The sequence below is a fragment of the Camellia sinensis genome, chromosome 5 (assembly GCF_055761805.1).
Source record: "Camellia sinensis isolate YWXY chromosome 5, ASM5576180v1, whole genome shotgun sequence".
Classification (NCBI taxonomy): domain Eukaryota; kingdom Viridiplantae; phylum Streptophyta; class Magnoliopsida; order Ericales; family Theaceae; genus Camellia; species Camellia sinensis.
The window spans coordinates 42,395,232-42,407,434 of NC_138965.1; the positions used below are offsets into that span (position 1 = coordinate 42,395,232).

Consider the following 12,203-nt stretch of genomic DNA (forward strand, 5'->3'; position numbering starts at 1 on the left):
GTATGCAATTGAACTACCTTTGGGTTTTGATTTCTCAAATTGATCTTTGAAACATGTTATACTATGAGTTTGCAAGTGGTTTCCATAAAATTAGCCCAAAAGGATTGATTTTGGTACATTTAAAGTTGAGTTTTGAGCTTGAGGTTCAAATTTGAAAATTCCAGATTTTGGACCTACGCTCGAGCGAGGAACTCCACGCTCGAGCGTACACTCTAAATACATGCAGTCCGCTCGAGCGTAGAAAGTGATGCTCGAGCGTAAAATGCGTGTATCTAGTACTTTGCATGCGTTTATAGTCCGCTCGAGCGAGAGAGTTCACGTTTGAGCGAGGACTTGTGTCTCACGCTCGAGCGTGGATCGAGCGCCCGTTGAGCGTGATTTTTGTGCATCCAGTATTTTTATTGTAGCTTACAGTCCGCTCGAGCGACGGAAGTCACGCTCGGGCGGAGCTCCTTTGTTCTGCATGTCTGCTCGAGCGTAGGAAGCCACGCTCAAGCGTGGACCCCTGTTTCAGCAAATTTTGAAAGTGTTTTTAAGTGTATCTTTGCATCCTCATTCCATCCTAGACACTCCTAGGCCTAGTTTAAGGCATCTTAATGAGGATATTGATGTAGAACCACACCGAGGCAAATTAGGGATTAAGTTATTATTTCCCAATTGTGTAGCTTAGTGTGTGTTCATCTTGTAACTGTGTAGGGTTGGCATCCGAGGACGCGCACTAGCTCATCTGTAGCCCAGAACTTTGTGAGTAACAATGTTGTAAAGATATGTTCAATCATGAATATTTTCTGAATAAACAACTGTATTGCTTTTTGAAATGATATTTCTTACTGAATGAATGAATGTTGTCCTATTTGTGAACTGTATTCGTGACATCTATAGCAATTTACTATTACTGTACTGTACTGCACTGCTATTGTCACGGAGATCTCTGTCGGTTCCCATGTTGGGAACCATTACTGTTTACTGATACGATGACCATCAATTGACTGTTCGGTCTGATAAGATTTACTGTACTGTTTGCTATTGGATGTACCACTTATGACTGCTATGATTGAATAACTGATACTGTTCAAATAATTGTTTTAAATACTAAAAGGACATTCATTTTTAACCTCTTTACGCATATGTTATTCACTAGGCTTTAGCTCACTGCTCATATATATATGTAGGTGTTTAAGCACCGGATCGTTGCTAGAAGCGTCAGGCTCAGCCCTTGTTTTGTCAAGCCAACCTTTGTCCCTCACTTCGAGGTTTCAGATCTGTTCAAACTAAGGCTGCTTCTGGGATGTCTCAGATTCACCCTATCTGTCTCTGTTATGTATAGACTGTATTGACTGTTACTGTACTGTTACGGTAGGGATTTGGTCCCTAACCTGAATGATTGTACATGTTGTATGTATATACTGTTTTTGTTCTGAATATGATTATGTTATGAAAAGTCTTTTTGCATACAGACTGTCACAGCTCACTGGACATCTTTTATTTACTGTTTTGGCTTCCGTCAACCCTTGTACTCTGTATTACTGTTTTACTGTTAAGCAGGCCTTCGGTAATTTGGGATTACTGGCCGGTTACGGTGCTAAACCCATAGGGGCGGGTTTGGGTCGTGACAATAAACTTCTAAGTGGAGAGGAGCTTATTAAAATAATAATAATAATAATAATAATAATAATAATAATAATAATAATAATAATAATAAATACCCAATCACAAGCTTGTATAAAGTAGGATTCTGTAGGAGATATCTACTAGCCGTCCCTTTTTTTAAAGTTATTACTTATTAGGTCTTTTTTATGCACCAATAAGTTCACTTGTATTTTTTTTTCTCTCATTTTTGCCCACTCCCCCCTTTTTTTTTTCCTTTCCCATTTCCTTTTGAACTCCAAATAGAAAATTGTGATTTGGCCACCAATCACCACTTCTAACAGTCGATGACCAGCTTTGGTCACCGTTTCTAACTGCTGGCAACCACCACCACCGACCTTCGACGACCTCCAACAACTACCTCCGACTACTGACAATATTTTTTGTGGCCATTTTCCATCTCCAACACATCACTACCGCCACCACCTCCTCAGATCTAGTAGTGACAAGAGAAAAATAAAAGAGGATGAAGATAATGAAGGAGAGGGATGAAGAGCCCTTACTAGAAGTTCTTATCATTTTTCACATTCTTAGATCAACACAGAGAATTAAAGACTAATTTAGTGATAAATTTATCACCGACATTGACACATTCAGTAATAAATTTACCATTGAATGTTTGTAAAAAAATTACAGAAGCCAAATCTAGTCATCGCCGTCACAAATCAACACAAAAATAAAATACATATTCAATGATAAATTTATCATTGAATTAAGTAATAAATTAATCATATCAGTTCCACATGTCTTACAAACACATATCTTCACCAACACATTGTAGAGAAAGATTCTCGATCTCACGGGCGACTATGCGCAATATAGATTTGTCATCGACAATAGTAGATCGGCATTGAAAACACCTAGATCTGAAGCCATTGTTGAAGTTTAGCGTCGAAGATGGTAGATCGATGGTGGAGGAGGATGGTGGCAATGGTGATATTGAAGATAGTAGATCGATGATGGAGAATTATTGTATTGAAGATAGTAGATGAAGGATGGAGGAGGAGAGATGATGATGGCAACGATGGAAGAAGACGATAGTATTAGGCGAGTGATGATGGCGGCGACGAGAGAGGAGGACGAGGGTAGCAGTTGAGATAAGTGTTGTTGACGACAACGGATGGGGACAATGGTTGAGTCGAGAAACGACGACGAGAAGGGAGGATGAGGTGATGGTATGAGTCGAACGATGTTGACTGCATCAGAGGGGAACGATGGTGTGCTGGAGAGAGAGAGAGAGAAAGAGAGAGTTGAATGATTCAGAGAGAGTAGGAAGTTGGATTGAATACTAGGGTAAAATGGGAAGATGGACTAAATTATTTTGAGTCATGACCTCATAGAAATAAGTCTAGTTGAAAGGACCGGCCCGTAACTCCCCGATCTTGTAGTACATGGCTGATAGAAACACACATTCGGCTTGTTTGATACAAATTCCTAGCAAGTTCAAAGTTATAATAAGAAATCAGAGGCTAAAAAGTAAAAGAGTGTGTCTAGAGTATCGTGCGATAAGTGAGTACCCATTAGACTAAAAGGGAAGTTTTATAGAACGGTTATTAGATCAGCGATGTATAAGATGAAATGTTGGACAACTAAGAAACAACATGTAGATAAGATGAATATTGTTGAGATGATGATGCTAAGATGGATGTGTGCAAGACTAGAAAAGACAGAATTAGGAATGCGTATATTTAAGAATGGGTAGGAGTAGTACCAATAGAAAATAAATTGAGAGAATTGAGATGGTTTGGTCATATACAACAGATCATATATAATGGAGACCAACGGAGGTAGTAGTAAAGATATGTGCTATAGTGACGGTAGATGGTAGAATTCGGGGAAGGAATAAACCTAGATTGACGTAGACTAGTGTAATACATAGAGATATGAATCTACTTAATTTCATTAACAAAATAACCTTGAATATAGTCGAGTGGAGAAAAAAAATTCATGCAACCGATCTCATTTGATAGGACATAAGGCTTGATTTGATTTAGTTTGGTTAGTGTAGGTAAAAATTACACCAAGCTTAGCACAAATTTCTATAATATAAGAAGGGTCAAATTCATTTTACCAGCATTTGTTAAACAATATTTCTTTAGAGTGAGTTTAATTTTCTGAAAAAATAAAATAAAATAAATACAAGAAAAAGATAATTTTTATCCCCATTTTTTCCAAACCTAAATTAGATTGATATGTTAATTAAAATAAAATAACTTAAAAAAATAATTAAGAATTGATCTAAAATATAATTAAATCAAATTTAATTAACATGTTAAGAATTAAAATAAATAATTAAGAATTTAAGATTAATTGTGATCTAAAATATAATTAAATTAAGAAGTTAGAACTACAACGAATAATTAAATATTTAAAATTAATTGTGATATAAAATATAATTAAATTACTAAAATTGGAATACAAAGTTAAGAATTATAAAAAAAAAACAAATTAAGAATTTATAATAAATCATGATTTAATTGAATTAATGTTAGGCATTATAAATTATGTGTATAAAAAAGCAGAAAGAGAAAATAACAAATAAAAGTATATATTTGAAAATATTACAGTCATTTTATATCTAAAGTTAACAATGTTCACTGTTGCATTTGGTTCAAAATCATATATTTTCTAGCAATATTTTAAACCATAAGGAGGCAATGTGCATCAAACCACAAGGAAGTAAAATAAATTTTATCAGTAAAAACCAATATAAAATACTACAAACAGCTCCATATGCTGCACCAAACGACCCATTAGCTTGAGAAATTGTAAACAAATATGGATAAATAAGCCCTTTTAACACATGGCTTGTTAAACAAATTTGAACACTACTTTTCAGTAAAACTGCTATGAAAGGGTTTGGATTGTGCATAAGATCACAACAAGATTTCTTTCCACCTATATCTACAAACACAAAGAATGCCTCCGTTTGGAAAGTAAGTTAACTTTTTGACTTTTTGATTTTTTTAGCTATTTTAGCCTGGGCTAAAAAGCTTGATTTGGGAATGACTTTTTGATTTTTTTGACTTTTTTTGTGAAAGAAGAGTATAATAATTATGGATCGGATGTGATGTTTTGTTTGTTGTGGCTAAAATAGCCTATTTTGTCTTTTGTGGCTAAAATAGCCACAAACCAACTTGCCAAACGGACCATAGTGAGAAGAAAAAACAAAAATAAAAATTAAAAAAAATTAAAAAAAAATCATAACTGGCATGTGTACTGGGCCTCATTTTTTCATCAAAATTGCTTCCTCCAGCAACCCCTGAGAATTCAAGCAATAAAAGAAATGTATAATAATTGATAATTACAATTACAAAACCGTATAAGCCACGTGATAGTACTTTGTTCGCACAAAGCTCTACTTGTGTGGGTTAACATGCAGGTGGTGAAGTCCCAGAATGTGCTCCGGCATAAAGTCATGCCTCGTCAAGATTCCTATGATTAGAGGTCTCTGCAAAAGTTGACAAAACAATCCATGAAATATATCGAAACCTCTCGTGTTCTTCTGAAGTGCTTCAAACATAATCACCAACATGGTAAAACAAGAGAAAAGTTAGGGATCATGAAACTTTTTTCATGAAAATGATCATGAAAGATTTATAATCCTTAGATTACCTTGATTAGTATGTGGCACTTTATTCTAAGTGTAATCCAAGGGTCACAAAGCTTTCACGATTATTTTCATGAAAGGTTTTTCATAATACTTAGCATTACTAGTAAAACAATATCCAGTAAATAGAGTACAGAGGACAGTGGTTTTGGAGGACAGTGGGCTTAAGTGTGCCTCTGTTCAGTTGTTCATCTGCTAGTAATCAGGAGTGATGCATCAGAAATGGAATGCTGCTCTGTTGGGTGCTGAGAAGTGATGTATTACCTCATGGCACTTGTCCTAAGGCAGCATACAATAGCTGTTGAATGACTCTAGTGTTGCTAAGAGCTTGCAGTTACTCTTGGATATAATTTGCTTGGTACAGTGCATAGATTCAGTGGAGTTCTGGTGTGGTTGTCCTGTTGCTGGATGCATAAAGTCTGGTTGATGCTGTGGGAGAGTATATGTTTTGCTTGCTCTCTCTCTGTAGGCTGCTGTCAGCTAAGTGGGCTGTTCTGTGGGTTGTGATTGGTCTGTTATTGGTCTGTTGGTTTTTTTGTCGTTCTCCCCTGTGTCTCTCTTCTTCTTGGGTTTGGTTCCTCACCAAACTCCTGGGGTGAGCTAGCTTGCTGCTCTTACCCTCCTTTTTTGATGTAATCTCTGGTTTTGTTTGGTTTTTGCATCAATAAAGGTTCTCTTTTGCCGATCAAAAAAAATAAAAATAAATAAACCATGAGAAACATTATGAGTACATATATTCAATTCCATAGTTATCTCCTTGTCTTTGTTTCCGTTTGCAAGAAAACAACTATCTAAACAAAATATTTTAGAATAATTCATTTGAGGGGAAAAAAAAAAACTGCTTTTTTAAACAATAAATCATTGGAAATGGATGAAAAGCAGGAGTACAAGAACAAAGAAACTAAGTATTAATTATTAACGCAAGCATTTATTCATCACCATCTTCAACTTCAATAGCAACATACTAACTTTTCCTAGTTGGTCACAAGTTCCTTACTGCTATATCCGGATCTTGAATTTATTGGAAGGAAAATGACGGGCATTTAAAATAATAATTAGTTTCTTCCACTTCATTTAATTCTTATCTTTTCCTTTATCCTTTTTGTTGTTTTCACTCCACTAATGCCTATACAAATTCAACATACAAAGATAACCTTGAAGAACAAAGCACACAACCAAAAATAGACAGAAAGTATACTAATGCTCTGTTTGTTCCGGTGGAAAAAACTTCCCAATTGAAAATATTTTCTACGAAAAACTTATTTTGAAAAAAGTGGTGGTGGTGGTGGTGATGGTGTGGTGGTGGTGGTGATTGTAGCGATAGCGGTGTGGTGGTGGTGATGATAGTGTGTTGGCATTGGTAAGACTGTAGTCCGGAAAATTTTTACCACCTTTTAAAAGTAAAAAATGTTTCCTACCCAAATAGCCTTATTTTCTCTTGACCATGGAGAACATTCTCCTTTGACTTCCATTTTCCATTGCACCAAATGTTAGAAAATGAGAAAAACACAATGCAGGAAATTTTTTTCGACAAAAACAAACGGAACTTAAATTTTTAGCAAAAGAAATGAAAGAAAACACAACAATAAACAATAGAAACTCACTGCAGGTGTTTTCGGCACCACACACAAGTGCCTAAGACCGAGCTCCGAAATAGGACTGCAGCTTTGGCGAGAGACATTGTCTCCACTACCGTATATGGTGATGTATTAATAATGGGATGGAGATCGACAAACATCTCTAGCTCTTCCTGTTTAATGTCCAAATCCTCCAGCTTGAGCCCCTTCCCTGATCCTGGCTTTGCAAAGTCAAACGCGTGAAAGCTCCTCAAAACTTCTGATCCGCTCAACACTCTCGTCTTCGTAAATTTCTTTCCTTTAAGCAAAACAAGCAAGTTAGACCTCAAAACGAGCCCAGACAACTCCGGAGCATCTGAGAAAGGTGGTTCGTCAATCACAGGGAAACCATTATGCCTTGTCATCTTCAAAGCATACAATATATCGCCCACACTCTCAACACCAGAGAAAAATATCAAGGGACTGGAGACAACATCCCTTGCAACCAAGTTCCTCATATATGGCTCGGCATGGGCTTCCATATAAGGCAATCCTTTCATTTTCACCATTTGGTCATAAACGCCTTTGTTGAAACAATCAGCCATGGTCTTTGAAACAAGGAGAACTAGCATGACTAATGGGAGCATTAATAGATTGTTAGTAAGTTCAAGAAGTATGACACAAAGCGACAGTCATTCTCATGGTCCCACCAAGGAAGGAGGCAGCCCCAAGGAGTGCAAAGAGGCCAACATCGAGTTCAGAGACAGAGCCCAGGAGGGTCCCAACAAGGCGCCCATAGGAGGCTCCGGCAAGTATGACAGGGATGAATAGCCCAGATGGAATGGCAATGCCATAGGTGACAATACCAAGGTTGTATATAGCAACAAAGCAAATAAAAAGAGTAGAGAGGGAAAACTCCTTTTCATTTCCGGAACTGAATAAGTTGCAGATGACATCATCATTGGTGTTAAGGAGGAGGGAGGCAAGGTCATTGTACTGGCCAGGTGGACACTGGAAGTTCTTGTAGTTTCCAGAACGACCTATAGTGGGGCACTCATGTTCCAGCCCAATGGGGCAAGGGGTACACCTTGCTAACCATGGGAGGCCATAAGAGCAACAAGAGGTCAGGAAGGAGATGGTGGCAACAAGCAGGACTTTGAATCCGGGACCTCTCCTGCAATCAATTCTCAGAATTAAAAAGAGCCAACACCACTAGAGATCTTGTATAAGTTAACAGTTTGAAAGCTAATTAAATCATGTAAAGTTTGGAGTAATTGGTGCATAAGTCAGACCAAGTTTGGCAAAGAATCATGTGGAGGATATTGAGGTAATTTCAAGCTCAAGACATGTAAAAATTGGATAAGTACAAACTAGTTAATGTTAAAAGAAGAGAGAAGGTAAAAATTCAAGAGTGAATTTGTACAAGTAATGGAACGAATAAAAAATATCTACAAGATTTATTATCATGAAAAATTGATAATATTGCATAAAACTTATCATTTTGTGACACCTTCTTTACAAAAATCTTAAGCAGAATTAGGGTTCTACTTCCAACAAGGCTCAGTTGGGATACTTGAATTTGAAATGAAGGGATTTGGTATCATCATTCAAGGAGTATAATGTTTAATTCAATATAAATGTTAGATACGGATTTCAAAAATGGAATTGAGAGTTTTAGATTAATGGATTAGAAATAGCTAAACATAGTTATTTGAAAGCCTTCATTCTACTTGTACAAAAATATAACAAAATAAATCTTCCCTATCTCTATGCATTCTTTACCTTGTATTATCAATCTACGTCTAATAATCAACCTTCTTCCAACTTTATAAAATTGAATATCAAAAAACTCTTCATTTCAAATTCATGTATGCAAATGGAGCCTAAAATTGGCCAATTGTCACTTTGATGGCATGTTTGCAAAAGTGATAACTCTAATCACTTGTATTCTTTTTATCACAAAGGAGAATTATGAGGGCATACTCATTGATGATGCTATAAGTGCGAAGAACCTTGTCCACAAGATAATTGTAATGGCTTCCGAAAATGCCTCCAATAATTCCAAGTAATATAATTGCCAATAGATCTGGGGTGCTATAAGCAGGCACTGCTGAATTGACGTCAAACATGATCAAACCTCCTTGCCCAAATAGTCCACAATTTCCACCCCGACAAAATTGTATAAGAGATCTCAACACCACAGCTACTACTGCTGTTGTGAAAAAAGTCCTCCAAAGAAGAGCACTCCGCCACCTAAAAGACATCAAGAAGGATAAGGTCAATGCTTACAGAAGAATGAACTTCAAAGCTATATCCATAATTACATGAGAAGACAAAAGAAACTAGAACTTACTAAAATATTGAGCGAAACTATATGCTTCAATACATTTGTGTATTGCAGTCAATATTTTCTAACATATTTTTACCAGTTTCATTAAGGACCAGGTTATTCCATTGTTTTGATGGTGTGTGAACCATTTCAGTAAAGTTACCGAGTGATAAAGGTACTCTACTTCACTTCATGCTTCTTTTTTTGTTTTTGAACTATTATTTCTTTCAAATGATTAGCTGAAACAAAACATTGACAAAGATGGCTTTCAATATTGGAGCTATAATTTGTGACATAAGCCAGACACAAATCTTACGAGTAATACATGTTGCCTGATGAATGTTATGAAAATGCCAAAAGCATGGACTTACAAATTTCAGTTACAAAATTTAAGCTGACAGATTTTGTGAAAATGCCAAAAGTATTATGGACATACACATTTTGGTTGCAAAAATTAAGCTGATAAATTTCACAAAAACTCTGAAACTATGGACAGTGATTTTAGAAACAGAATCCAATATTTGATAAATTTTGTGATTTTAGATCTAATGATTTGTGAGTCCAACATCAATATGAGTCAAAAGATACCAGTTGTGTGCGCGCGCGTGCGCGCGTGTGTGTGAGAGAGAGAGAGAGACCATGAAGCTGCTTCTTCAAGAGCAAAGAGAACTCCACCAACTGGGGCACGGAAGGCAGCCGCTACGCCAGCAGCAGCTCCACAAGTGATCAAATCCCGCCGATCCCTATCATTTTTGAAGTATCTGAGCCATTTCCATGTTAAATGGTACTTGCGGGAACCTCCCTGTCCAAGTAAGTTGGCTATGCAAGAGCCAGTGTGTACCATGGGTCCTTCCTTGCCCACGACAAAACCAGCAGCAACTCCAAAAATAGAACCAAAAATCTTCCAAAATAAGTGATTTTAGAACACTAAAAATGAGTTCATGATAGCAGGCAACTAATAGTCTAGTGGAGCCATCAGAAAAAGAAAGAAAAAAAAAAAATTAAAATCTGAATCAGCACTTATTCCAAGCACTAAAATGGTACATATTAATATGGCAATTTATTGACATGCAACAACGTTTGAACTGCTATAGCCAAAAATAAAGAAAAAGGAAGCAAAGCTTCACAATTACGATAATTACCAGCTCCACATTGGGTTACGTTATGTGAGTCCACATGCTAACATCTCGGGTGATTGGGAACAATAGTCAATGACGACTGACAAGGATAGTTGCAGAAGAATTACAAATGAAGAGGTTATAGTGAAACTGAAGAGGCAAGAGATTGAAACCAAACCAACTACAATACACTTACCTAGTCAGTACCCTAAAATCAAAATTTCTAAAATAAAAAAGTAACAGCATATGCTTTCAAGGTGCTAAAAAAGGAGAGATAACATTTTTTGGGGATAACTCAGTATCCGGCCCATTAGACTAACTAATCTGAGGACCAATCCTACCGTCCACTTGCGGGGATCCCAATTAAAGCCAAGGCAAAGCCCCGTATGAACTAGCCCCAAGATATTTGCTTGCACCTAGGAGGTTTCGAACGTGAGACCTTGGAGGGAGCACACCCCCAAGTCCCGGGCCTTGACCACCAGGCCAAACCCTTGAGGTTAAAAAATGATGATGATGAGACATACTTGTTATGTACTCTTATGCTATGTTGAAATATAGAATATATTTAGGATCCCTTGATTTGTAGATCACATATATTTAGGGCTTAATTTATGCACTCTTGTTTATTTCCTATTTTGTAATCAATATCATTATATATACACATGGCCTCACCCTTATTGTGGTAAGCCAATTTTACATAATTCTTCTTGCTCCACCTTATTGTGGATGAGACAATTATAATAATAAGAACTTGGAATACTCAAAAGGTTGAGGTTGTGAGGGCAAACATAAGATTCCAATAAAAATTTGAGAGAGGGAGAGAGAGGGGGAGAGAGAGAGAGAGAGAGAGAGAGAGAGAGAAACAAAAAGACATATAAAGCAAGTAATACTAAAACAGACATATGGAGAGGTGATATACATTTGGAAGTATGGACAAAAGGGGCTAAAGGGAAAAAAAAGGGAAGAAGAGAAAACCAATGCAAAGAATAACAAACCAGAAGGGATGACAAGAAGGCACTCCTTTGTGGGCAGGCCCGGTCCTGAGATTTTCGGAGCCCAAAGCCAATAATCAACTACTAAAATTTTTGGGGCCCTTCACAATTTTTTTTTATTGAATGGAAAAAAAAAATTAAGGTAAAGGACAAAAGATTTGCATTAAAATCACAAAAAATACTTAGCATTACATTATAACAACTAATATATATCACTTGATCCTCGCTCTTCTTGCATTTTTAAATGAATTCTTCTTGATGATGTAAATACCAATATTATAATAGCAATTAATTGGGCAAAAGACAAGACAAATATTTAATTAATTGAATAGAAAAAAAAATATTTACCTATGCTTACTGTGTTGAGATCAAAATATTTTTTTAAATCAAAATTCAAAATAAAAGCACCACCACTAAACAAAATACAAAACTTTTAAATTATGTGATGTGAACTATTATACTTAAATAAATTTTTCTTGATGATGTAAATACCAATATTAATAGTAATTAATTGTGCAAAAGACAAGATAAATATTTAATTAATTGAATAGAAAAAAAAAAAAAAATTACCTGTGCTGCTGGAGCGCTGCTTCGTCTGGCTGCACAGATTCTTCTCCCTTGCTGGTGTGGTGTGGCTATCAAAGGGAAGGTTGATAGGGTTAGGACTTAGAAAAAAAATGGGCCTTTTAAGTTGGTTTGGGCCTTAAACTTTTGGCTTTTTAATAGGTCAACAAAATTAAGTTGGTCTGGGCCCTTTTTTATTTTTTTTTGGACTCAAAACACACCTAACATATTATACTAACTTATAATAGGAGGGGGCCCTCATTTTGGACCTATTTTGAGGGGCCTTAAGCCATGGCCTTGTGGGCCTATGGCCAGGGCCGGGCCTGTTTGTGGGCAATTCATGAAGCATGAATACTCCAAGAAAGGCCATGTATGAGTATTGGATGC

At 36.4% G+C, this 12,203-nt stretch overlaps 1 protein-coding gene across 2 annotated transcripts; it reads right to left on the reverse strand.

Moving 5' to 3' along the window:
* Positions 1–4,710: 4,710 nt before the first annotated feature.
* Positions 4,711–11,987, reverse strand: LOC114301416 (chloride channel protein CLC-c). 2 transcript variants are annotated; one of them, XR_014329440.1, is made up of 4 exons: positions 9,781–11,987; positions 8,797–9,066; positions 6,862–7,987; positions 4,711–5,098 (listed from the first exon to the last, which is right to left on the reverse strand). XR_014329440.1 is itself a non-coding variant. In XM_028246381.2 (3 exons), the coding sequence occupies exons 1-3, from the start codon at positions 9,984–9,986 to the stop codon at positions 7,480–7,482; spliced, it is 984 nt and encodes a 327-aa protein (XP_028102182.2). In that variant the 5' UTR covers positions 9,987–11,987; the 3' UTR covers positions 6,586–7,479. The 2 variants fall into 2 exon arrangements, 1 of the variants encoding a protein (XP_028102182.2); XM_028246381.2 differs by lacking the exon at positions 4,711–5,098 and having other exon boundaries at positions 6,586–7,987.
* Between the last annotated feature and the right edge of the window lie 216 nt (positions 11,988–12,203).

Coding starts and splice junctions, on each gene's coding strand:
- LOC114301416 (XM_028246381.2), bottom strand. CDS start 9,986: ATGGTACACACTGGCTCTTGCATAGCCAACTTACTTGGACAGGGAGGT. Junction 9,067..9,780: donor CTTGAAGAAGCAGCTTCATG/GTCTCTCTCTCT, acceptor GATGTCTTTTAG/GTGGCGGAGTGCTCTTCTTT. Junction 7,988..8,796: donor ACTTATAGCATCATCAATGA/GTATGCCCTCAT, acceptor AATTGATTGCAG/GAGAGGTCCCGGATTCAAAG.